The sequence below is a fragment of the Pseudonaja textilis genome, chromosome 4, assembly GCF_049901715.1.
Source record: "Pseudonaja textilis isolate UNSWEBS1 chromosome 4, rPseTex1.2, whole genome shotgun sequence".
Classification (NCBI taxonomy): domain Eukaryota; kingdom Metazoa; phylum Chordata; class Lepidosauria; order Squamata; family Elapidae; genus Pseudonaja; species Pseudonaja textilis.
The window spans coordinates 24,590,835-24,618,377 of NC_141993.1; the positions used below are offsets into that span (position 1 = coordinate 24,590,835).

General features: G+C 40.9%; 1 protein-coding gene across 13 annotated transcripts in view; it reads right to left on the reverse strand.

The window, feature by feature from the left end:
- Positions 1-4,043: 4,043 nt before the first annotated feature.
- SLC16A12 (solute carrier family 16 member 12) overlaps positions 4,044-27,543 on the reverse strand; it is a 48,125-nt gene continuing 24,625 nt past the window's right edge. For 4 of the 13 annotated variants that reach the window (XM_026710566.2, XM_087932400.1, XM_026710565.2 and 1 more), the window contains 7 exons: positions 19,239-19,396; positions 17,863-18,076; positions 14,837-14,940; positions 13,105-13,248; positions 10,204-10,789; positions 9,129-9,388; positions 4,044-5,275 (listed from right to left, as the gene is read on the reverse strand). In XM_026710566.2, coding sequence (XP_026566351.1) covers positions 5,016-5,275; positions 9,129-9,388; positions 10,204-10,789; positions 13,105-13,248; positions 14,837-14,940; positions 17,863-17,972 — 1,464 coding nt within the window. In that variant the 5' untranslated portion in view covers positions 17,973-18,076; positions 19,239-19,396 and the 3' untranslated portion in view covers positions 4,044-5,015. Of the gene's footprint in view, positions 5,276-9,128; positions 9,389-10,203; positions 10,790-13,104; positions 13,249-14,836; positions 14,941-17,862; positions 18,077-18,465; positions 18,757-19,238; positions 19,397-25,386; positions 25,508-27,543 lie in introns of all 13 variants that reach the window. The other 9 variants (XM_087932408.1, XM_087932405.1, XM_087932406.1 and 6 more) reach the window with 7 other exon arrangements.

Below are 27,543 nucleotides of genomic sequence, written 5' to 3' on the forward strand. Positions count from 1 at the left end.
TAAGATGATGCCATTGAATGGAAGACAAGCAAACTCAGCCTGTCTGGAACAAGGATGTAGGCTCAGCTCCAGGATTACTATGACGTTCCTCAGGAAGAAGTCCAGCAACAACCATTCTTGGAGAGGAAAAATGCAATGGAGTGAATTTTGATCCTGACCAGATTGCTTTTTTGAGGAAGATTCCAAAACAGGCTGAGGCTTTCGCAGAAACCACTGTGGCAAGTGCAATGGCTGTGGAAGGAGACCTCTGGTGCCAGGATCCCAAATACCAGCCACTCTGTGGTGGCCACTCATGCTGCATTTCTTTAAATTTGCTTGGAATCTAGTGATGGCAGACCTCTTGGACCTGACATTACTTGTGTGTGGTATTAGTAAAGATAAAATAGAATTTATGAGTTGCGGGCAGATGCTGACTTCTAGGGTGAAGGCTCCAAACTCTGGACTCTTGTGGAAGATGATGTTCATTTGCTTTGGGATCTACAAGCCCAAGTTTGAAAGCGGTGTTACACAAAGTGCTGGATACCTTTTACTGAATCATTAAAACAGCCGTGTCTTTTTCAAAGCTTGAACAGCTCTGGTGTTTATTACCTATTCAATTTAGTTCACCTTCGTCCCCCAATCTCCCACTGATCGAAGTTTCTTCTCAGTCACTAAAATCGATCTTAATAGCCAGAAAGCTAGAAATATGCACAAAGGAGAATGGACAAATCCACATTGCAAACCAGGAACCTCAACAACCTAATCCCTAAATGTTCAGCAGAAGAGCAATTCTTCAAAGGTAGAAAAGAAATGACCAATCTGATTTTGAGGGGCAGCACAACGGCTCGAATAAGTTGCTGGTTAAAACATAAAGAGGGAAGAGAAAGAAATCAGGATTTTACACCATTTTGTTGTTGTTATATTTACAAAGCTGAATTTAGGCCTCCCTAGCTCAAGAACACCTCTGGAGAGCCTGAGATACTAACTTCTACATCAATGGCTCCCGAACTTTTTCACTCCACCGCCCCCTTGGTGCTACAAACTCATCCTCAGTGCCTCCCATCCAGGGATGGGATTCAAATTCCTTAATAACTGGTTCTATGGGTGTGGCCTAATTTGTGGGTGTGGCTTGGTGGTCATGTTACTGGGTGGGCATGGCTTGCTGAGTGGGCATGGCTTGGTGGTCACATGACCGGGTGGGCGTGGTTTGGTGGTCATATGACTGGTGGGTGTGGCCAGGTGGCCATGTGACTGCCAAACCAAATATAAGTGGTCCTCGCTTAATGGCCGGTTGCTTAGTAAGTGTTCTAATTTATGACTGACCTCCCCAGAGCTACTTGACCTGTTTTTGGAGCTTTGACAGCCATGCGCGTGCGCACACACACACACACACACACACACACTCACTCCCCCTTCTAACCTTGCTGGACCAGGTGGTTGGACAAGATATCTCATTCACTTTCTCCTCCCTCCCTCCCTTTCTTTTTCTTTCTTTTTCTTTCTGTCCCTTCTTTCCATTCCCCCTCTTTCTTTGTCTATCCTTTTTCTTCCTTTGTGTCCCTTTTTCTTTCCCTTTTTTTTCTTTCTTCTCTTCCTTCTCTTTCTCCCTTCCTCCCTCCCTCCATATTCCATTCACCTTCTCCTCCCTCCCTCATTCCCTCTTTCTCTCTTTCCCTCTTTTTTTCTGTCCCTTCCATCCCTCATTTGTCTATCCCTTTTCTTCCTTTCTCTCTCCCTTTTCTTTCTTTACTTTCTTGTCTATTCCTTCTCTTTCCCTCTTTTCTCTCTCTCTCGCGTTCCCTCTCTTTCCCTTTCTCTATCCCTTCCTTATTCTACCTATTTTCTGCCCAGGAAGGCGTGGCCTAATCTGTCAAAGGCCCGGGCTAATCCTGCATCACCCCATTTTCCCTTTCAGAGACCCAGCCCTTAATCTCCCCATTTCCTCCCCCACAACCACCTGTTTTGTCATCCCACAGCCATGACTTTACCTTCCTCTCGTGGCTGGCTACCAGGGAAGGCAAGCCAGGGCTGAGCTATTCTTGTCGCTGGGCTCCCCGCCAGCCCATGTTGCCCTTGTCACAAATGCCTGCAGCTGCCACTGTTTTTTTCTGTGTAGCTGGACTGCAGCCCCACCCAAAAAAAACCACGGTAACTGGAGTTTTTTTTGCAGTGAAAATTACCAACCTCCTGCTTTGCTCTGCTTTTCCAATGTGCCGCTGCGACCGCATTCTAGGCGCCGCCCCACAGGTCCACCCCATTGAGCCCACTGCACCAGAGGGACTTCTCCAAGCAAGTCTGAGCGGAGTGGTGCAGCAGTCAATGGTTGAGCCTTCATGGCCGGTGCTAGAACGTGGCAGCAGTGGCGGGTTGGAGAAGCAGAGCAGAGCTGGAGGTCGGTAATTTTTGCTGCAAAAGACCTCCAGATGCTGCGTATTTCAGTGAATCCAGCTGCACCGAAAAAAACACATGGTGTCTGGATTCTTTTTGGAACGAAAATTACCGACTTCTGGCTTTGCTTGCTCTGCTTCTCCAATGCCATCAGCAATTGTTGCGCATGCATGTGATGTCGCACCTGTGCAATAAGGACTGACTGGGCAGAGAACCAGGGTTGCCATCTGGCCGTTTTTCAGGCCAAATTCGAGAAATCTGGCTGTATAGAAATCTGTTTGGCCGTGAAAAAAAATGTCTCCGGCCAAATATATTTGGCTGGAAATTTGGCCGTATGAAAGTTGCTTGGCCATGAAATCGAAATTTTGGTCGAATACCGGTTTTCAGTACAGTATATTCGCATGAAAATGACTGTCAGATCATCTGAAAACCTCTGAAAGACAACGCGATACAGGCCGAAGCCTTCTGACTGAACAGTGCTGCGTAATATAAGCGGATGTTAATATCTCAGTATTGGATTGTTTTCTCGCAGTGAGAGGGTTTGTTTTTTTTACAGGTGAGGTGTGAGGAAACTCTTGGCATGGCAACAGGGCAGGAAAGCGCCCGTGCGCTGAATCAAAGAAGCGCCGCACACGTTTCCATCCCCTTTTTCTTCGCGCCTCTGCCACGAAGCGGAATGTGAGAGTGTCATTGCGCACAGGGGTGCGAGGAGCATTTCTTTTTAGTGCCTGCTAAAAAGTGCCTGAGTCTCTGATTTCACAGAGAGGTCACTTCATGGGAACAGGAGACTGGCCCCAAAGAAGCCTCTTTAGAGATTTATGGAGATTCTCAGTCATCCAGCTTTCCAAGCGGTAGTAGCGGTTATTTGAAGTGAGCTGCCTAGCCTGGATGTGAGTAAAGAAACGCAGAAATTCCCATGACGTCACGTTGTCGAATAAAGACTATTTTTTATGATTTGATTATTTAAAAACAGTTAAAAAAACAAAAAACAATATATCCTCATGTTATATTGCATAAAAAAGTTTGGCTGGAAAATTTGGCTGTGAGAGAAAATAATCTGGCCGAATTTGGCCATATTTTGACTTGAGTTTGGCCGCAGAGCCAAGCTGCGATCTGGCAACCCTGCAGAGAACGGAGGAACGGGCAGAGAGGAGCAGGGCCAGCCAGGGGCCCATTTTACTGGTTCTCCAAACTACTGAGAAAAGTAATGAACTGGTAGAATCCCACCCCTGAATTGCTCCTTGTGAGGGTCCACCTCCAGCACTGCCCTGCCAACTCTTAGCACCCCCCTGCCGGCCCCCTTGCCTCTTAGCGCCCCCCTAAGGCAACCCATTTTGGGAACCACCGTTCTATATTCTCTTATAAATCAGATTAGCAATATCTGGAAAGTGTTTATGGCATTAAGCAAATTTTAATGTATGATTCCCTTCTGGACAATAAAAAGCAGGTTTTGGAAGCATATTTGTGAGTGTATGATGAACGTTCTTTGATTTTCAATAAATTTGACAGATGGGGAAAATCAACTGGGAATTTTTGATGTTGGATAGCTTTTTAGGGAAAAACAGGAAGGTTTCAAACTAATTAATTACCCAACAAATTATCCCATCACAATCAAATTTTGACCTGCTAACTGTGTAGGTGTGGGTACAGGATATATGCAGACTCATAGGTATACATTCTACTATAAACCTCTTTATATATAAATCAAGAATTAAAACAACCACACTCAGATAAAAGTCAATCCCAATCACCATATCAAATATATGTGAGTATTACAGACATTTCTTGCCAATAAAACTGGTGCAAATTTATTACCAACTTATGTTTCCCCAGGAAGAGGAGTAATACGGTAGCTGTGTTTTGGACATTATTGTACAAGCCAGCATCCATGCTTCTATGAATTACGTAAAAGACAATCAACTCTGTGGCTTCAAGACAGGAAATCGAATTATAAACAGAAATAAATCATTGCAGCAGAACTCCAGGCCTGCTCAGGCCTATTGGGAACTTAGATTCATAAGTTCCATTGGCACGATGGGGTACCAATTTCTTGAATGATCTTCCATTCCAATGTTGTCACACTAGTACGAATTATTTTCAGGTCCTTTGCAAAGGAAACCTCTGAGATGCCTCAGCCTTTCAAAGTCTGTTTTTATCTGCAAATCCAAATCTAGGTAAAAGTCTTGGCGTTGTTATATTTTTTTTTTCAACAAAAAAGAGGCAAGCCGCATTGTCAAACGTGGATTTTCAAAAGTTCCTTGCAAACAATACTGAGGCACTTTGACAGATTTTTAGCGATCTAAAAAATGACATTCGAGTTTACTGCGCCACACCTTTTGAACCATTTCTGCGTCCTGTTTCAGTGTCTTTCTTTCCTTCTTTCCTTTCCCTGTGAATACAAATTGTTTCTAACACTGAGTTCATTTGCCTCACACCACAGTACTGGGATCCCATCACAATTTACAAAATCACCATGATCACTGAAGCCTTTGTTTACTACAGGCTTTTTAATTTGCTAGGAAGACAGACCGTTTCTAAATGAAAATTCTGTTTATTCCTGCCTCCCTCTATTGGAGGAAAACAAAATCAACTGTGTAGCAGACTTAGCAATATCTGTTTTAGGCAAAAGGGGAGCATTAGTACATCTGTCATCTTTTGCTGTGGCTGCTTGGCTCCCCAGCCAACAGTTCTTCACCTCTTTGATCCAGTTCTCCAGTTACCAGATAAACTATAGTTCCATTTGTCCAGCTTTCTTGTTTGGCCAGAGTGTCTCTGCTCCCTGGTCCTGAGGATGTGGGTGTGATCTTGGCCAGTCGTGCGCAGCACAACAGTGTCGAACTGAGTACCATAGAAAACCCACAAAGCAGGAAAGATGCAGTGTAGTTGCCAGTTGTATCCACAAGCCAACCTGTAGGTAACACAAAAGATAATTCATGTATTTGGATTAGTTCACATACTTTTGTGGACCAGGGTTCGTTGGCAATCAGCTAGCTGGGTTTATACAATGGAAATATGCTTACGGTTTACACCAGAAATCATGGTGTACAAATAATAATAGCATTTAGACTTACAACATTTTACAAGCCTCTCTAAGCTGTTTGCAAAGTCAGCAAGTGGACCCCAACAATCTGGGTCCTCATTTTACCCATTTTGGAAGTATGGAAGGCTGAGTCAACCTTGAGCCGGTCAGGATTAAACTTCTGGCAGTGAGCAGAATTAGACTATATTCTGCGTTCTGAACACTGTGCCACCGTGGCTCATAGCTAGAATGTCTTTCTTTCTAAAGCCTAGCAAAGTGTATATACCTAGCCAGCAGGTCTTGAAAACATGAGTTTCTTTACTGTTACCTTTGCAATAAAACCCCATCCTAAGTTATTAAATGACACATCCATTCAATTCAAAGGTTATACATCCATTCAACTGGCTCAGATCCTGTTACTCTTTGAGAGGGCACTTAAGATGGATATTCCCTTGGATGTTGGGGTCAGGGTATTGATGAGCATGTCCTGCAAGGTATGACACATCTTGGGGCTACCCCAAAATGAATGTTATTTTGTTGGGACTTTTGTTTCCCTGTCAGTGGGACTTATTATATTCTGTTTTTATTGCTGCACCTCACCTCCCACCCCCCCCCACACAATTTTTGCAAGTTGAGCAGCCTTATAAAGACCTTAAATGAATGACTAAATCATGTTGCAGAATCAAAATATTTCACTCCTCCATTCCATCATGTCCAGATTTCTTCACATTCCTAAGAGACAAAATCTCTCTGGAGGAGGAAGGAAAAAACCTTCAGCTGCAAAGGCAGAAGGTTATGTTAAAGGGGTACCATTCTCAGCGTATGAGTGAGCAGAATGGGGGACACGGTATTGTGATTTAGAGACAGTCCTTTCAAAGATCTGTAGGTCCCGAGCAGAGATGGGACTGTAGTGTATCCTTTCAAATAGAGACTCCATCACAATCTCTGTCCACCATCTTGCTGGTTTTGACCTCACCTTTTCCACAGCTTCTGTCTCTTCTCATTGATCTCTCATTAGAACTACAAATCCCATCATCCTTTATCGGGCCCTGTACACAAGGAGCATGCTGTTCTGAAAACTGGTGATTAGTACCTGACAGTCTGCCGATTCCGCTCCCTCGTCTAAATGCTTCCTTATATAACATAAACAGCAGGAAAGGACCTGCTGAATCAACATAATTTAAATGTGATACATACGTCTGATTATCTTGGCACAGTTTCAGGGGCTTGGCACAAACATTTGGCTTAATTTCCTTTTTGGAAGAAAAGGAGGCATACAGTATAGCAAGCCTGGACCGTACATTAAAAAGATTATGAAGAAAAGAGACATATACAACCCTTCCCTTCTTTCTATAATAAAAAATGGGGATGGGTCTTCTCCTTGACTTGTGTGGCTTTCAAGCCCTGGAGGAGGTTGGGAGTGAAGGAAAGTGAAGCAAACAGAAACAAGTGGAGACATCCAGGAACAGCTCTGAAGGAGTTCTTTAAACCATAAAAAAAAGACTTGCCTGTTTTTACAATTTGAAGATTAGACTTCTCTGGATTGCTCTACTACTTCATAGATTCAGAAAACAGAGTTCATAGAGTTCATAGATTCAGAAAACAGAAAATGATCTTGGCAACGAAAGTGTCAAACTATGGTAGTAAATAACAAAAGTCTATCCGTAATATTTCAGATTCATCAAAGCCCTTGAACTACCGCTCACAGAGGAGCAACAATATTATTCCTTTCCCGTATTTTCCAGGTTGCTGAAGAGAAGAGATAAGAACACTCTGCCCTCTAGCGTTGAGTTTATGAAAAAATTACACCTTTCATTGATTTTGCCCAAAGAACTGAGCATCAGTCTGTTTGGGGATCTGTTATTTCATGTGTGTTCGTTTATAAATCCATACTGTCAATTGTGTGTTAGTTTAAAGATCCCCATTGTCAGGGCTCCAACAAATCCACCCTCATTCAAATCAAAAGTCTCTCGCTGCATCACAGAGAAACTATGGGTTTAGTTGACACCCATAATATATTCATGTAAGTGTAGGCAGCTTCAGAGATTCATGGGATCCACAAAGATCCTTCGGTGGTGTTCAGAAGGCCTTCTGAATTCTCTCAGTATGTTGGTGAAAATCTAAGATGGAATTGTGGAGAATACTTTCAAGTTTCCTTCTTAGTTCTCAAAAAATGTGGGATGAGACATTCATGGCAACACTTAATTCAGTGGGGATAGAGATGTATAACATACTGATGATACCTCACTTGTTGGGGACATTCAGACTCACCGAGTGGCCTCATGTAAGATATTAAAATAGAGAGGAGAAGCATTGAATCCTGTGGCACCCCCACATAATAGGGGCGAAGGACAGGATCTCTCCTCCCCAAACATCACCAACTCAAATCCAGAGGAAAGGAAGTGATCCAGCACTACACACTGTGTTCCCATTCCCAAAGTATACCATGGTTGATGACACTGAAAGCCACTGAGAGGTCAAGTAGGGAAAGGATGGCAGTTTGAAATCTAGGTGTGCAAAATAATAATCATACTTCATATATTAGATAACTGCCCCAGGCTCTTGGCTGCTACCGGTATAATCCTCTTTCTACATTGGATTCCAATTGATTTAGCAGTTTCCCACCTTGTCCTTCTGACTATGCATAGGAACTTGTACCTGTGGTTTTTATGGAGTGCTTTCATCTTCTCTTCCAAAGTTTTTTTTCATTCCTCAGCTGGGCTCTTTCGTTTGCTCTCTCTTTGCAAGGTAGGAAAGCCTTATGAGTGGATCCCCTTTGTTGAATCTCTCTGAATGCCTGCAAGCGTTTAATTTCACCTTCTGGCTCCTGCCGCCATCAAACTTCAGGCACAGATCAAAAGCTCCTTTGATGGCTATGCTCTTGATTCCTTCATTGCTCATCTGGATATGACACTTCAAGGTTATTTTGGTTTTCCCTCTCATCAAAATAAGCACTGCTGCATATTTGAATGATTCGGTGGTGATATCAACAATTCTTGCATGTAGCAAATATCTAACCAGCACTCCATCCTCACGTCTACAATTCAGTTTGGTTCTCTTCTTTTCTGGGACACAGGCAAAACCTTAGAACCAAATATTCTCATGTGTCGTGATCAAAGCTGGGCTTTCTTCCATGCCTTAGTTTATATGACAGTATCTCAGCACCTTGACAGGGAAGCTGTTTTGCAGCTAGATAACTTCATTGACTATGTCTCATGAGGAGGAGAAGCAATGGATAGAAACTAATCAAGGAAAGAACCAACCTAGAACTAAGGAGAAATTTCCTGAGAATGAGAACAATCAACCAGTGGAATGCCTTATCTTAAGAAGTTGTGGGTGTTCCATCACTGGAGGTTTTTCAGGAGAGATTGGACAGCCATTTGTCCAAAATGGTATATTATATAGGTAATTCTCATTCAGTTTGGTGCTCACAGGAGAATGGCGGAATAGCAGGTGTCAGATTAGGAAAAAGGGAAGCCTTTTAAGAGCCAGACATTTATTGGGAAGAGAAAGCTTCACATGAAGGTGATGGTTGGCAGATGAAATGGCTAAAATAGATTTAGATAGTTCTAGTGGCGATTGAAGATGCACTGATAGAGATACTATGGTTTTAATCCAGAAAACTAGAAAACTACAGTTTTAATCCAGGAGAGATACAGTTGACAGAACTGAATGAAACCATATTTGACAGGTGTATATAAACAGATCTGTATATTATTCTGATTCCCTCCTCTGTACTGACCTGCAACTGGTGGGCTGACCAGGTAAGGGACTGCATGAAGGAAGTAAATCATTCCAAGGGCGGAGGATAAGGAAGCAGTCCCCACGACATCTGCTGTCACCACAGGAAGTAGAGTGATGTAGGCTCCGTCAAAATAGCCAAAGGTGAAAGAGAAAGGCAGCAGGAGTGGAAAGCTTTGGAGAACCGGAAGGAAGAGGCAACAGAGACCATCCATTGCCACTGCAAAGAGGTAGCAAACATAACGGTACTTCTTCAGACACCTGAGAGGGAACAGTCAAGAAAAGAAAGGAGAGAGTTAGTTGTGATGAGATCCTCTTTTTCCAAGGAGGTGGAGGGGAGGAGGATCCTTCGTGGTCTTGTGGTTCCACCTTTTATTCTTTTTTCATATGTTTGGACTTCGGGCCTATTCAGATCTTTTTTCTCCTGCCAGGCTAGCTATCATGTCATCCGAATAAAAAGCAACAGCTTCTTTTCAGGTTATACGCTAACACTAATTCGTAGCATCTTTTTCTTCTTCTTTTTACAACCCTGTAACCTCTTTTATTGGGTTGGAGTGGGGGCAACTGAAAGGAACTGAGTGTTTACTGGCCGGATGCCCTTCCTAATACCTACGTGGAGATAGCAACGGACAGTTTCTCTTTTGTTGTTTGGCCAGGGTGGGCGTGGCTGGGGTGGGTGTGGCCAGCTCAATGTCACTCGTGTCAAAGGCGCCTGTGCTGGGCCAAGCTCCAGTGGCAGAGGATTGCAGGAGGCCACCGCAGCCAAAAACGGAGCTCGGGAGCCCATTTTCGCTGGCAGAGGCACCCCGGGCCGGTCCTTTGCTGTTTCTGGAGTGGCCCTGTGGGCCAGATCTAAGCACCCCATGAGCACCCCTGTTTTAGAAGAAGGTGGGAAACATTACATCAGAAGGAGGGAGAAGTTGAGGATGACTATAGGTTGGGCCCACAATGGTCTGAGAATACTACAAAGGCTGCATCACAAAGAAATGACTTCTGCAAACGGCTCCTCTGTGCAAGGAGAGCATCCAAGTGCTTAGTGCCTTGAACCATCTCCTTCCCCTGCACAGCCCTCTTACCTTTGATCCGTGAGCCATCCAAAAGTAATATTGCCAATGATGTCAATGACTCCAAGGACAGACATGAGAAAAGCCGCCTGTTGGTGGCTGACTCCAACACTTAATGAGTAAGGCACCAGGTAAACGAAGAGTGGACTACAGCCATAAGCCATGAATAAGATGGACACTGCAAGCACCACAAAGTCTGGGGTCAGTACAAAGTTGTACTCCTGCTGTGAGCAGCGGCACACCCACTTGTGAGACCATAGCTTGATCGCAGGGGAACAGAAAGACCACGCTTTGAAGGCTGGCTTTGGCGCTTCCAGCTCAATCTCAGAGAATTCCAGCATGTTCTTGTGGTCCTCTTTTCCTGCAATTGGCCTCATTAAGGCGCCACAGACACAGAGGTTCAAAACAAAACCGCCCAGGATGAGCAAGGCGCCGCGCCAGGAAAAATGCTCAATCAGAAGCTGGACCACAGGAGCCAGGATGAAGGTCCCAATGCCGCAGCCTGACATGGCGATTCCATAGGCCAGGGCTTTTCTCTTGTGAAAATAGTTGCCTACCATGGCTACGGCTGGAGAATATGAAAGAGCAAACCCCAATCCTGGAAAGAGAACGACACACACACACATATACACACACAAGCAGAAGATAAATTAACTGCAGCAATCAAGAGGGATTGACTAGTGAAACTCTGTATGTTTTTCAAAAAATATCCTTCCTATTTTGCATTAATCTGCCTTTTAAAATATCTTTATACTAATTAAGTTGAAACAAGAGTGAACTAGTCGTCAAGCCCAAAACTGAACATCTGCATAGCCATTTTATTTAGCCCAAAACTGAACATATGCATAGCCATTTTATTTAGCTTTATTATATATTCCTTTTCTTTCTTTCTCTTTGCTAGGTATGGTGGAGAAGGGTTTCGGGATTGCCACATTCATAAGGTGGGAGGAATGGAGATAGAGAGTACAGTTTAGGCTAGGTGGTTCTTCTTCCTGTGGGAACATGAACTGACCCGGCTGAGGCCTTGAGGTGGAGATTGATGACACTAGGCAACATTGATTTACTTCTATTGGAGAATGTGACCTTTGGGGCTGTTTCTAACTTCCAATATTATGTGGTGTAATTCCAGATTGTGTCAGATCCGGAATTACAACAGACTTTGACAATTTGATGCTTTCCTAAATAAAAGAAATTGTCTTGGAAGATGGACTTTGTTTTTTTTCTTTTTAAATGGATTTCATCACTTGGGAACCTGACACTAGTATTTTTGCCAATATTACTCCTAAGAACCAGCATGAAGGCAGTATGTTTTTCTTGGTTTACTGATCTAAGGTTAAAAGTCCAACTTATATATCACAGTTGAAACCTACTATTCCAAATATCTTCTATTAATCTGTTTATCTAAGATACCAATCATTAATATATCTAAAGCTTTGGGTTCCATAGATATTTTATTTCTCATAATACATCCCATTAAGAAATCCTCTATGGCAGGAGTCCCCCAACCCTTGGCCCGCGGTCCACTACTGGGCCATGGCCTATACAGAACCGGGCTGCATGTATGGCGAGCTGGTGCATGTGTATGTGTGCGCAGCTTAACGTGCACAAATTGAGCTACATGCACTTGTGCATGCACCTCGGCCTGCCGCTCTCACCGACCAGTTCCCCTCTTCCCTTCGCCCCCCCAGCTGGGCCGGCAAGCGACAAAGGTTGGGGACCACTGACCTATGGATATTTTATAATGTCACCAGTAAAAAGAACAGATGCATTTACAGACAATGCTTCCAACTAAGGTTGATGGAGAAGTGTTGGCCCAACACATCAAACATCCATCACAACACATGATTTTTGTTCTTTGTATAAACAGGTTCTTGGCAGCATTTCTGTGCCATATTTTTGCAAAATTGTTGTTAAATAGCAGGGGTCTAAGCAGTAAGCTCACATCACTACAGCTACAATGCAGGCTTTAATAAGTCAGCAATTTTAGCATAAACATTTCTTCTGTCTCATTTTGAACTGGGAGAGAACAATGGGATGCTTTAGTTTTGTTCTGTTTTTAAAAGGAAGGTCTTGATTCATTGGGAACAAGACTCTGGACAATACAGTCTGCTACAAGTAAATATAGTCAATCAACCATTAAATGTTAAGCCTTCACATATACCCAGGTGAAAAACAGGAAACCTAAATTTTAAATTCAGAAATTAAGATTTCATCTCCACTCAAATGTGAGTATTATTTTCCAGATCTAATTTTAATTCTATTCCAATTTTCTTTATATTCCTTTGCTGGTTTTGTTAAAAGTATCCATAAAATCTCTTCTCTCCTTAAATTCTTTCTTGGATATCAAGTCAAAATACTTTTATTTGGGCAATTAGCCAGCAAAAAACTGAAGAGTAAAATTACAACTGTCCCATTGCTTTTTGATCAATAGGATAAATGATAATACAGCTAGTTTTACAAGTTAGATTTTAAATATCTAAGATAACTTTCTTGAAGGTAACTCCCACTGTATGGCTTTGTATAAACTTTCTCTCTTACTTAATTCCCAAACTGTAACAGGGACATTACAGTAACCTAATCCAAATATCTAATGCAATGGCCCCCAACCTTTTGGGCACCAGGTTCTGGTTCCGTGTTTTTCCATGGATCAGAGAGGGCGTGGTTTCATGTGCTGCCTGCATGCCATGGACCAGTGTCAGTCCACACACTGGGGGTTAGGGACCCCTGATCTAATGTACTCCAGTTGTAATCCTAAATAAATAAATTCAAGAATAAATTCCACTGAATGCAGTTGAACTGCTTCCTAAATTAATGCACAGGATTACACTCCCATGCATTGTATACTGCAGGTAACAAAACAACGGCTCCCACTAATGTGTACGTAAACAATCATACCCGTGCTAGAAATAATACCTGTAAGAATGCCCAAGGAGAGGTAAAGGTGCTCCAAAGTGGTGGCGAAGGAACTCAAGATAAATCCAGCAGATGCCAGGAGTCCTCCGAGCATGATTCCCACTTGACTAGAGACATGATTGCTGATGAAACTCCCGAGAGGAGCTTGAAATGAAAAGAAATAGCAATAGCACTTAGACTTTTATAACGGTTCACAGTGCTTTTACAATCCTCTCTAAACAGTTTACAATGTCAGCATATGGCCCCCAACAATCTGGGTTTTCATTTTACCAACCCTAGAAGGATGGAAGGCTGAGTTCGAATGGGTGGAGAAATATAATTCTTATGTTTAACATTAAATTGATTTTAAAAAGGGGAGCATCTTTCAGAAGGCAAGTTTAATTTCAAGGCAATTGGAGAATACTGGCAAAGCTTTAGTTTCACATGGACAAAGTGACCCACAGAACCCTATATCAGTAGGGTATAATGGTTGTATGGATGGAGTCAACCTGGGGAGACATAGAATCAGGGTCTCCCCATAGCCATGCAGCTCACTGGGCACTGGTGGGATTCAATTTTTTTTACTATCAGTTCTGGGGGTGTGGCCAGGTGGGTATGTGACTGGGTGGGCGTGGCTATGTGGTTTCCCCCCCCCCCTTTTTGCATCACCTATTCCCCGTGCCCCGTTTTTTGCCTACTGGGCCTCAGGAAAATACAACAGTGAGAAGGGGGGGATCGGCTATGCCGCATGATTCAGATTCACTAGAAAGCAAGAAATCTGATGATTTTCTGCTTTCTAGCAAATCTAAATCATGCAGCAGAGCTGATTGTTGGAAATACTGGTTTTGCTGAACCAGTAGCATTTTTTTTAACTATCAGTTCAGCCTAACCAATAGCAATTTTTACTACCGGTTCGGATGAACCGAGTCAAACTGTCACTGGGTGACTCTGAACTAATTGTTCTTCATTCAATGTAGAAATAAAGAAAAGAAAAAAGCGTGTGGAGAATTATAGATACACAAAACTGAATTCCTGGAGGAAAGTCAAATTCTAACTGTAATCATTAAAGCAATTACAGATAGTCCTTGACTTATAACCACAGCTGAGCCTAAAATTTCTGTTGCTAACCAAGACAGTTGTTAAATGAGTTTTGCCTCATTTTATTACCTTCATTGCCACTGTTGTTAAGTGAATCACTGCAGTTAAGTTAGTAACACAATTGTTAAGTGAATCTGGACTCCCCATTGATTTTGCCTGTCAGAAGATCACAAAAGGAGATCATGTGACCCCTGCAACTGTCATAAATATGCCAAGCATCTGAATTTTGATCACGTGACCATGGGGATTCTGCAATGGTCACAGATGTGAAAAATGGTCACAAGTCACTTTTTTCAATGCCGTTGTAACTTTGAACGGTCCCTAAACGAATGGATGTAAGTCAAAGAGGAAGGTTTTTCTCAGGTCCAAAATAATTCACTTTATTTTAGCCTTTTCCAACCTGGTATCTTTCAGTTGTATTAGGGCTGAAATTCCCCAAATTTCCAATGAACAATTCTGGGAACTGAAGACTAAAACACTGAGTTAGGAAAGCTGAATTCGATAAAATCAAGAGCTGAGTCCATTTGGTTCTAGTTATTTGGGACCAAGCATAAGGAGGTTATTCATAATACAAAACACAGCAGAAGTGTAAGCATTGCTGGTTGGAGGTTTGCATCATCTGCCATGTAATACTGTACAGTACATAAATACTAACCACACAACATAGTAGCACAATCTACAATGGAATGGATCCAAGCTGTCCGGGCATAATCTTGTGCAAAGTAAGTCTGGAACTCCACAAAAAATATTGAGATACATCTGAGGAAAGGGGGAGGGGGAAAGAAAACTTATCATTGGATGCAATACCATCACAGTGAAACTTGAAAGATTAGATAGAAATTGACCGAACACCTACTAAATCTAGAACTAAGCCAAAATCTCTAAAAAGATATCCATGTTTAAAGATATGGTGATGGTATCTCTTCAGCATACAAATCTTGCAGTCTACAGTATCTGCAAATCCAGCCTCCTTATCAACCATCATCCTGAGATAACAGCAGCAACCAACGTTTCCCTAAATGCAATTATTTTCACACAGATTGACAAGCGTATCTAAATTTAAGAACAAGGTTTACTTTGGTGAAAAATAGCTCATCTTTGAACAATGGATTCACTTTACGACTGCCATGTTTGTTTTACAACCAGATTTGCTCAACGACCACCAAAAATGGTTGTAAAATGAGGTCAGTCAAATTATGACCCACTTTGTCACTGTCATGACTTACAATTTAAATTGCCAGGCTTAATTATGATTGTAAATCAAGGAGGGCCTATAATGATGAAACTATGCAGTGCTAGGAGATTTCTGTCATTAGCAGGGAAGGCAGAGGTTGAGGTCTTGTTTTTAATGTTATAATTATACAAAACAAATAAATGGAATTTAAGTGATGTGACTGGAGAACTATGATAAGAACAGAATAGATAAATTCCAAATTTGACCAGAGCAACGTGAGGAATACAAATAGCAAAGGAATTCGTCTTCTATATTCAGGAAGTGCCAATCCTGCCATTTGACAAATTAAAAGTTACATGTGTTATGGATTGGGGAATACATATAAATATATATTTTAAAACAGCAATCGTCATTGTTTAGACTTCATTGTTGTGCTTCCAATATGAGAGGATGTATACTAGGGTGGTAAGTTCTATAATGATGCTGTCAACTTCGAATCGAATCTGGCAGAAACCATTTTTCTACTCCTCAGTTGCCACACAGAGGGGGAAGGAGGATGAAATATGTTGCTGGACAAAACACAGAACTTTCTCGTGGGAACCAAAGTAATCTCTACAGGTGGTAGATAAAGACAGGGAGGAGTGCCTGGAGAACTCCACAATTAATCTAATTGGCCAACATGACCTGGGACTTTTGGGGAGGGAGTTATTTCCGATTTTAATTATACCGAAACCACAGGAAACATTTAAAGTTGGTTTTCCATTTGATTGTGCCAATATGATGTACCCAATAAAGAAGTTCTTAGAGGAAACCCCCAGTGTCAGAGTTCTGATTTGCTTGGGTTCGGGATCTTGACAGATAACTTTTACCCTTGCAACATTACCCAGGGGTCATGTGAAAATAATTATAGTCATAGTACTTATTGTGTTCAAGTGGAAGAGTAACCAGACACTAAACAATATTGTTACCAGTACAGGAAAATTACTTGGTAACTGAATAGCAAAGGAATCAGTCATAGTCGTAACTACTTGAGTCTGAGCACTGGCGTACAGTTTCAGGTACAGGTATTTTTTGTATTTGGAAGCAATAAGTACAATAGAATGGTTAATTAAATTTTATTCCAAGGCAGTGTGAGAAACAAGGAAAAATAATAGAGTACAGCTCATAAAATATATATTTAAGAAACAATAACATAGTTTGTCTACTTGGAAGGGCTGATAATGTCTGTTCATCTAGGCCAAGGATAGAGGGAATAGGGTATCTGATCAATATGTCTACCTGTCCTTGCCATGAAATATAACTTATCCTTGACTGTCTTCACTTACCCTATGTCGAAATCATGGCCATGGCAAGGTAAGGAGTATCTTATTAATAGGCAAGGACAGAGAATATCCAGATTTTCCATACCAAGGACAAGATAAGAAAGTTAAAACAAAATAAATATTCAAGGTTTGATAGCCTTTTGCACTTGTGGCAGCTTCATCACTTGAGACTTTCAAGAAGAGATTGGACTGCCATTTGTCAGAAATGATGTAGGGTCTCCTGCTTGGGTGGGAGGTTGAACTAGATGACCTACAAGGTCCCTTCCAACTCTGTTAATCTATGCGGATCTAAGTTGCCAGACTTTTTACCATAGAAGAATTACTCTCAACAGTCAGCCCTCAAGATGAATTGTTCCTGTGGCTGAGATTCTTGGAAATCAAGATGAAATGCCTCCAGTATGGTCAGCCTTAATTCAACCTGTGGCTCAGAATCCTCTTCAAGATTAATCAATTCCACCCAAATGATAGATAAATTACAATCAATGTGTAACTCTATTTTTAATTCATTTATTTTTATCCCTCCTTTATTATTTTATAAATAGCAAATCTACATAATACTCCTCCTATTTTCCCTAAAACTAGGGAAAATTCACCTGAGGTGAATTGGGCTGAGAGAGTGATCTGCCCAAAGTCACCCAGATGGTTAGATATCTAAGGCAGGACTAGAACTTACAAGGCCTTGGTTTCTAACCAGGTGCCTTAGCCACTGGACCAAACTGCCTTATGGTAAATTATTCTATGGTTGTAAGGTAACCTTATGGTAAATTATGAGGCAATTAAGGTTCATAAAGATACTGGCATAATAGTTAAAAGATTTCCAGTCTGGACTTCAATATCGCATCTCTTTTTATGAAATTATATGAATACAATGAAAGTTCAAATTAACAAATTCCAAGCAGAGCTGACAAGAGTGAAGTCAATAATTGATAATTCTCGTGAACCCCAAGCTGAATGCAGAGAAACTTCAATTCAAAAATAAGTAAGGAACTTACATCTGCATGATAAAGCTTCAATTAAACTACAAGGAGAGCTGGCCAGCAGAAATGTAAAGATATTCCTACAAATAAAGAGCCCACAAGCTGTCCGCTTCTCTTTATTTTCATCGTTAGAAATTATCGCCCAGAACTTTGAAGCAAAGAATAAAATTAATAAAATAGAGCAAAATCTCATGGCCACTAGGTTTACCTGGTCACAGCTCGAGTGCAGATCGTAACCAGGAAGCAGCCAATCACAATCATCCATCCCCATCCGCCATCGGGAGGAGAGGTACTTGAACGTTTCTTTGCCGCAGCCATGTTTGATGAGGAATTACTGCTTTTTAAACTGAGGTAAAGTTAGTTTAAAAAGATGATTGCAGAATGTACAGGAAATACTACCTGTTACAAAGATTGTTCAACATCTGAATTAAGGAGAACAAAAGAAAAAATAATATCAAAGGTAAAGGTGTTCTTCTAGCTCCAAGGATTGCAAGATGAAAATTTGACACATTGTTGGAACATGATAGATAAATCTAGGTAAATAGATATGTAGATAAATCAAGAGTCCCACCCAGTGATCTAAAATGTCTGATTTGATTTTACTGACTGATCTGAATTGACATAAGTATTGAAGCCCCTCAGTGGTTTACAAACAAAAACAAAACCTAATTTAAAATCACAATTTTAATGGCAGTGAAAAATGCAAGTAAGTAAAAAAACAATAATTAAAATCAAGAGTTGAAATGATATAAAAACCTGTATGAAATATGTGCTGTAATGGCCTTCTTAAAAGCTAATGAAAATATTATACCTCTTATCTTTTCAGGTGAGCTTGGATGGCAACAGAGAAGGAGGATTTCTATTCATTGTCAGATGAGCTTCAGGTAATCTTAACGGTGGTCTACAAATATTCTCAGTAAACATGGAATATCATATATTTTCTTAAAACAGCTGTGATGGTGCAGTGGTTAGAATGCAGTATTGCAGGCTAATCTGTCAACTGCCAGGAGTTGGATCCTGACCAGCTCAAGGTTGACTCAGCCTTCCATCCTTCCAAGGTCAGTAAAATGAGGACTCAGGTTATTGGGGCAACACGCTAACTCTGTAAACCATTCAGAGAGGGCTGTAAAGCACTGTGAAGCAGTATATACGTCTAAGTGGTATTGCTAATGCTAAATAATCTGAACCTAAGCAATAGAGGACTTTTAAAATATTGATCAGGACTTTAAGTATAGAGATGATATGGTCTCTTTGTATCCTTCCTAAAACTAAACTTTTGTTATCAGTTGAAGCTTTCTGTTAAGAGACAAATGTTGAGCAGGGAGAGGGGAGAGGGGCGTGTAAGACTAGAAGACCTCCAAAGTCCTTTCCAATTCTGCTATTCTATTGCCCCATGTAAACCTCATTACTATAGTCTACCCTGGAAGTTGCCAGCACATGCGTCATAGCTTTATGATTATTATCTCCCAGAAAGGAATGCTGTTGACATACCAGAAAAGCTGATCAAAGGTGTTCATGTTCATTGCTTTAATCTAGGAAATGAGAGAGAGTTCTGGATCCACAAGCACTTAAAAAAATGCATACCTCTTCCTTCAAGTCCATTCAGAACAGACAGATCTACCACTTCTTTGAAGTTATTCACAAGAGATACCTCCGTCTTATTTGGATTCAATGTCCATTTGTTATCTCTCATCTAGTCCATTGCTGGCTGCAGAAAGGCATTTGGGGAACTTGGCCATTTTCTGAAGAAAATATAGACAAATAAATCTGGGTATCATCAGCTTCTAATCTCCAGATCACCACCCCCAGCAATTCCATGCAAAGATTGACCTACACTGGAAATAAAATGATCTTTTCCAGTTTAGCATAGTGTATAGATGTAATCTGCGTGATGCCATGATTACTTCTTACTGCTAGAGAAAGGGGTTTAGGTCAGAACATATTCTCATACGCTCACAAAACTGCATTCCCCAGAATCTTCCAGGAAAAGGTAAGATAAACTGATTAAAAACTTCTTCAACTGATCTGCTAACATAAGGGAGATTCCATTCTATACCTTACAATGGATGTCTCTGCATTTGCAGAGCGACCAAAGTAGAAGACCTGGCTCACATCCTATTTGATTTTGCCTGCATGAGAGGGTGAGAGATAGTACCTTGGTTTATATAGCAAACGAATGACCCATTGGGATCCCCATATCAAAACAACTTACCTTATGTGCTGCCAGAATCTGAAAATAACGTTTAACACAGCACAGTTCTTAAGCAAAATGGCTCATTTGAAATCTGCATACGTGGGACTGATTGGGGTAGATTGTAGGGGTGACACCAAAATACAATTTTAGCATATTTTATCTATATTTTAAATTATTGTATTTTATTCCATTTTCATCTTAGATTGTATTTTGTTCCAATTTCATTTTAAATAATATTTTATTCTAATTTCATTTTAAATTGTATTTTATCCAATTGTATTTTATCAAATTTCAGTAATAATTTGTTTGGAATGCTGAGTTGTCTGGAACTCTGCACTTTGATATGGCCCAAGGGCTAATCAATCAATCAATAAAAATATGATACCTGCTAACAAGTAACTAATATATATCTCAGAACAAGAGAAACAATGTCTGAAGCAGAGAATACCATCCTTGACAGACTTAAAACCTGTATCAATTCTTTTAGAGTTTCCTCTGGAAGTTCAGGGGTGTCCACAATGGAGCAGGGAGGGGAATCTAAAAAGACAATATGGCAGCCCAAAAAGGGCATGGCTTTGAGTGCATATTTTTTTAATCACCCTCATGGACCCAGGAAATGCAGAAAATCCTTTTAGGCCATCTATCTTAATAGCTCACAATGCTTTTGAAAGTTATATGGCTTCCGCCCCTTCCCTGCAACCTTCTGAATTAAATTAAGATTTCAAACAAATACAGAAAAAACTGTCTGGTATGTGTTTCAGTTTTTCTTGGAGACGAACTTAAAATGGCCCAGCTGCAGTCTAATTAGCTATTGCACACATAGTATTCACGCTGACAAGAATCAGAGGCTGACCCATCAAATGTCATCTGATGCCATCTAGGCTGAGACTAGTTTCTCTGTAAACAATCACAAGTTACTTAAGAGAAATCTGCAGGTTACCATTTCTAATTAGTACTGATTGAAGATGTTCTTCCATCATAATTACCAAGTTCACACTAGGATTGTGTCACGCTATAAGAGCTTCTCACAGAACCAGGCTATATGTTGGTAATCAATTTACGTTATGGCCTTTGCCACATTGGAGCTAAAAAATCAGCTGTAGATGTTTGGCTGGATCCTTGGATTCTACACAGAAGATCCCTTAATACTCGTGTTTTGAAATATGCTTGATATTTGCTGGACAACATGGACCTACTCTGATGCTTCCTAGCCCTGCCCCACCGCCATTTGCAGCCCCCAAAGCTCTCCGTGAACATAAGGTAGCATTAAGGTGGCAAAATGGTCACATTTCTACAGTACAATTTTCTGCCAAAAAGAAAACAAGGGTGAGAGAGCCTCAGGAGCTGGCCTGAGATTTCCAGACTGGTTTCTAGAACAGGGGTGGCAAACTCAATTTCATTGAGGGCTGCATCTGGTTTGTGTTTGACCTCGGGGGGAGAGCAGAGTGGATGTGGCCAGGGTGGGCATGGCCAGCATAACATCACTTGTGTTGGGGGGCACCTATGGTGGCCCAAGTGCTCTGCCAGCGAAAACGGGGTTCCCGAGCTCCGTTTTCAGCTGCGGTGTCCTCTTCCAGTACAAATGGAGCTCAGGAGCCATGCATGGCCCTCACAAGCTCCATTGTCAGCTGGAATGGCCTCCCTCAATCCTCTGCCAGTGAAAATGGAGCTCAGAAGGACCCTCACAAGCTCCATTTTCGCTGGCAGAGGCACTGCAGGATGGTCCTTCATCAATAGATTTAACAGATAATCAGAGTTGGAAGGGACCTTGTAGGTCATCTAGTCCAACCCCCTGCCCAAGCTGGAGACCCTACGCCATTTCTGACAGATGGGAGTCCAATCTCTTCTTGAAAGTCTCAAGTGATGGCGCTCCCACAACTTCCGAAGGCAAAGCTGTTCCATTGGTTGATTGTTCTCACTGTCAGAAAGTTTCTCCTTATTTCCAGGTTGAATCTCTCCTTGTTCAGTTTCCATCCATTATTCCTTGTCTGGCCTACAGGCACTTTAGAAAATAGCTTGACCCTTTCATCTCTGTGGCAGCCCCTCAAATATTGGAAGACTGCTATCCTGTCTCCCCTGGTCCTTCTCTTCACTAGACTAGCCAAGCCCAGTTCCTGCAACCGTTCTTCATATGTTTTAGTCTCCAGTCCCTAATCATCCTGGTTGCTCTTCTCTGTAGAATAGATTTCTCTATTTCCAGGGCAGCCCCGTGGGTCACATATAAGCACCCTACAGGTGTAGAATAATGAGAAATGCTAGGGATTGCTAGGGCCATACAAATAATTTGGAGGGGTGCTTTGACTGGAAGACATCAGCCTTTGCTTCATTTGTATGGCCATTCTCGTGGAAAATTCTTCTGAGTATACCCAGGTAAGGGCAGTTAACTTCCAGAAATTTCCTGGTTACAAATCAGCACTGATTCAATTCGAGTTACAAATAAGAGAATCGAAGAAGGCACTTCCAATGACCCAATTCAAGTGTGCGGTTTGAGGGAAAAGCAATTCAATTTGACATTTTGCAATTTGTCAGAAATAGGACAAATTAATCTTGTCCTATCACAGGGAAGCATTTAAACACTGTAGCTGCTTCCTTTGCGGGGTAGAACGGAATGAAAATAGATATGATGCAAGGCATTTATCTAATTTTATCTTGATTCTGTCGAGGTTGCACCATGTAATAAGTTTTTCAGGCATTTTTTCTTCAATTTACAAGCAGAGATAGCAGAGTGAAGGGAAGGTCAGCACCACAGCCATGAAATTTCCCCTTGAAAGGGCCAACATTTGCTGAATCACAGCGGAAAGCGTCCAACTCAACTTGAAAATAACAAATCTAAAAAAATGTTCAGAAACTAAGCTCTTATTTTCCCCATTTGCATTTCTGGAGAACTGGACTTACTGCAACACTGGTAAGTGACAACTGATTTAAACATGCAGGTAATTTGCCCTTGAATACAGATAGTTCTCAACTTATAATAGTTCATTTAATGACCATTCGAAGTTAAATGGCATTGGAAAAAATGACTTATGAACATTTTTCACACTTATGACCAGTCATCCCCACAGTCAGATGATCAAAATTCAGATGTTTGGCAACGGACTCACATTTATGACAGTTGCACTATCCCAGGGTCATGTCACCTTTTGCAACCTTCTGACAAGCAAAGTCAATGGAGAAACCAGATTCATTTAACAACTCTGTTTTTAACTTAACAACTACAAGTGATTCCCTTAACAAATGTGGCAAGAAAAGTTGTAAAATAGGGCAAAATTCACATTACAGCTGTCTTGCTTAGCAACAGAAAAGTTGGCCTCAATTGTGGTCTTGAGTTGAGGACTACCTGTATTATGGAGTACCAGTAAAGTTAGCCGATATGGCTTTGGTGGCAAGCAAACTGGGTAGGGCATCCTGGGAAATATAGGTTTTTTGGGTCAGAATGACTCTTGATTTGGTTTTGTGAGACAGAACAGCATTGCTGCCCCTGTTTACAGGGATTTTCTGCGGTACTAGAAGGATTGGCACAGCTGATTGACAAGTTCATCCTTTCTCCTTGAAAAGGCCAGTTCATCACTGGCAGGACTGTGTTGTCCCATTCTGGCATTCCTCTGTAGCTCAGTAAAAAAGGCAGCAAAACTCAATGAATTTCAGTGCTCAGAAATAGAAAGACCACAGAGAACCAGAGTGGCGCAGAGAATTGTTAGTATTAGTTGTCCTCTTTTCTTTAAACAAAAAACCAAAAAGACAGTTGACCTGTCTTTCTTTCTTAGGGTGGCATGGTAGCTCAGCAGTTAAGACACTGGATTTGTCAGCTGGAAAGCTAGCAGCCCATGTTCAAGACCCAAATGCCAAGCAAGGGGTGAGCTCCCATCTCACTCAAGCTCCTGCCAACCTAGCAGTTCAAAAACATGAAAATGCGAATAGATCATATCACTTCGGTGGGAAAGTACAGCACTCTGTGATGTCACGCTGGCTACATGACTGCAGAAATGGCTTCGGACTCTGCTGGCTTAATGGCACTATCAGTTATAGTTAGAAATGACTAGCAGAATAAAATCTGCAGGGACTCCTTTACCTTTTTACCTTTCTTAAAAATGTAAACATTTTGGCCAGTTTTCACCCCACTCAAGGACTAGCTACTAAATGGTAGTGGATTAATCCTATTTTGTCCTAAAGATTCATGCCCTGTTTTTCTTAATCCCATCAACCTGGAGCTGAAGGTCTTTCGTTTTGTTGATAGGCTGGCCCAGTCTGAGTCTGCTTTCTGTCTTTAAGAGCACGTTTCTCCATTTCTCCCTTAGGGGAAATATTCTATTCTGCCTCTTTAATATTGCCAAAAATATTTCATTTTTCTGGCAGGGGTGGGGTGGGGTGTGCGGCTTCCCACACCCCATTGATTTTGCTTGTCAGAAGGGTTGCAAAAGGAAAACACACAATCCAGGACAGTGCAACTTTCATAAATACAGGTCAGTTTTCAAGCATTTTAATTTTGATCCTGTGACCATGGGGATATGGCAATGGTAACAAATATGAACAACGGCCACAGGTCACTTAGTGCTATTGTAACTTTGAATGGTCATTAAAGGAATGGCTGTAAGCAAAAGCAGAAATACCTGCATAAGCAAAAATGCCTTGAAACAACTTCAAAATCAATCAGACAGTTAACTGCTTCCTATAATAGTTCTCCTCCTTCTGATTTACCAGCTACCTGAAAGTAATTCAAAAAATGAAGTTTGGTGAGCAGATATATAAAACCCAGTAGCTACTAAATGGATAAACGCTTAAGTGAAAGAAAAAGAACAATCAGCAAGGGGCAACCTTAAAGGTAATTCTAAATCTGTGTTTTGGCTCCTCTGTTGCTTAGGATTAAAGAGTTGAAGAAGCTTCTTGGATGAGAAGTGAAACGTCTTCAAAGGAAAACCAGAAAGTCCAGTTGCCTCTTGAAAAAGCACCTTTGGGACAATCATGATCTGGGTGACTGAGAATCTCCATAGACTTTGGATTAAATATACACATTTGCAAATTTTTGATAAATAAAATCCAGTGGGATAGACACGCTAATACATGCAATTTACTACCCATTTGTTAGAGGAGAAAGCAACGCATGTTAACAGGATTTTGAAGATTAAATGCACAGAAATGTTGACATGTTGGAAACACCATTACTTGCTTTGAAGCCGTTACTTTTAAGTTTACCTTCTGGATCAGGGCTGCAAAAATCCAGATGACCAGCGGATGACACAAAGAAAATGCCCACTCTTTGCTATTTATTGTTCATCTGATCCAGAAGCCTGATCAAAGCAACTATTGGCTGCCCAACCTTTGACTGAACAGATTCCCAAATGAATAGATGACGATGTAAACTTCATGGAAATAAAGCCATTACTCTGGCAATAGTTCAAGGGAAATAAACTTCAAGGCTTGACTTTGATAAGAAATTCATCTTGTATTCAGAAGAACATATTTCCAATTATTTTCCTGACGTTTTTTCCAGGTTGGGATGAGGGAAGGAAATTTGAGGAGAAAATCGTTCAACAAACTTACTTAAAAACTTCCTTACTTGATATCCTCCTGCAGTTAACAACTGAAAACGACAACAACACCCCCAGGATGCCTCTGCTTTTTTCCATCTGCCCTCTTGGATACTACAGGGTTTGGGCCATTTCTAGGTAAAATTTCACATAGGGAAATATTTCTTTAATTAACTTATTTACCTCATGCCATTTTTTTTTTACAAATAACTCAAGGCAGCAATCATATCCAACATATCTTCCTCCTATTTTCCTCACACCAACAACCCTGTGAGGTGAGTTGGGCTGAGAGAGTATGACTGGCCCAAGATTACCCAGATGGCTAAGACAGGACTTGAACTCACGATCACCTGGTTTCTAGGCTAGTACCTTAACCACTGGCCGAAATAACAAGATATCACAGAACTGGATAGAGTTCTTTGGGAATTTTTTCTAGGACAGCCAGAGATGCACAAATTGTGCCTGTTTACTGTCTACATCTGCATAACATACATCTCCCTGGAAAGAAAGCAAATAAACTATCTTAGGTTAGCCTTAGGTGCTGAGATATATATATTTTTTAATAGTAGCAGGTGGTTATCCAATAGAGAGCCCATATACTTTACCTTCTACAACGTAATCTTATCTTGAGGGAGAAGACAAGTCTTGGAAGACAGCTTGTTTTCCAAGTTATATAATTCGTTTTTTCATGTTATGGTGAATCATGTTTCACTCAAAGTACAATAGAGTAACCAGATCTAGATCCACAATTCTTTACATGGATTGTGCCAACCTTTTGTAACCTGGTGCCCTTTAGAGCTATTGATGGACTACAGTTTCTAGAATTCCTAGGTAGTATCCAGAGAGCTCTGGTTCCAACATATTTGAAGGACAACCAGGATGGGAGTAGGATATTCCCTGTCCAAGTATTCTCCGCTCTGATATGAAAACTTCCCCCAAACAAGTGATTTTTTTTATCAACTCCATATATTTGTGGCTCTAAACCACTTTAACTCGTTATTAATACAGCTTTGCTATGAATACATTTGCCATCCATCCATGGCATACATATTAGCATAATCAAATTCCTAGCTAAGATTCTTTTATGCTTTGTAAATATCACATAATTCAACAGCATACACAAGTGGTGAGAACCAACAGAACAATAACCAAATCAGCATCATGTAGAAAGAAAAGAAATAGTTGCATTAATATGATTTATGAAATGGGGAAGGGAAGGGGAGGGAGGTCAGTACAAATGTGTCTTAATAATATTTGGTTATTAAATAATTTGCTTAATTCAATATATTTATGAAACATGGCCCTCTTTTGCAAGCTGTCATGTTCTTTCAAAAGCTGATGGATCTTTTATCCAAGAGAAATTTACAGATCTAGTCCGTACTACCAAATCCATGACACGGTACTCAAGCCAGGAATTCAATGCTGAAATTTTGATGGATTCACATGCTAAAATTTAAACATTTTCATCAGATGTTTCTCCAATAATTTTACTTTCTCAATGAACTATATAAAAGCAAAAGGGCCAGTCTGGTGAGCAGAATTATGTTCCTGTAGGACTCTTCATAAAAAACAATTTAGAATTATTTTAGCATCCCGCAGGAAAGACAGTGAAACTTTCCAGGAAATTGAATTTAGACAAAGGAACAAAGGACGTCACTACCAGATTTCAATCTAAATTGTTGAAATAAACTGTATTCATCTATAGTTACTGCAAACACTTTTGGTGTTATTATTAACTCTCACTGAGTTAGTCAGCTCACTAGCACATACATGTCTACCTTGGCACCAACCAAATGTTTTTTGAATGTCTATGATTCATGAGGGAAAGCTGACAGAATTCTTTCTGCATTTTATTCCTATTTGACCTCAGTGTTTACAATCTGTTCAACCATATTTAGTATTATCTTTCACGCATCTGAGTAAATTAGTGCCATTCCATAGAATGCCACTATGAATGCTATTAGCCTTATATTAATGCACTTCAAGTATTGGGTTCTCTGGTCATTTGGAAATGTCATCCTGATCTTTTCAAGTTCACAAGGTTAAGTTTATGTGATTTTTCCCAAAGATATTTTTTGTTTTTCCTTGGAGACATTTCGCTTCTCCTGAAGAAGCTGAAAAAGGAAAAACGTCTTCAAGGAAAAACAAAATCCACTTGCCTTTCCCTTTG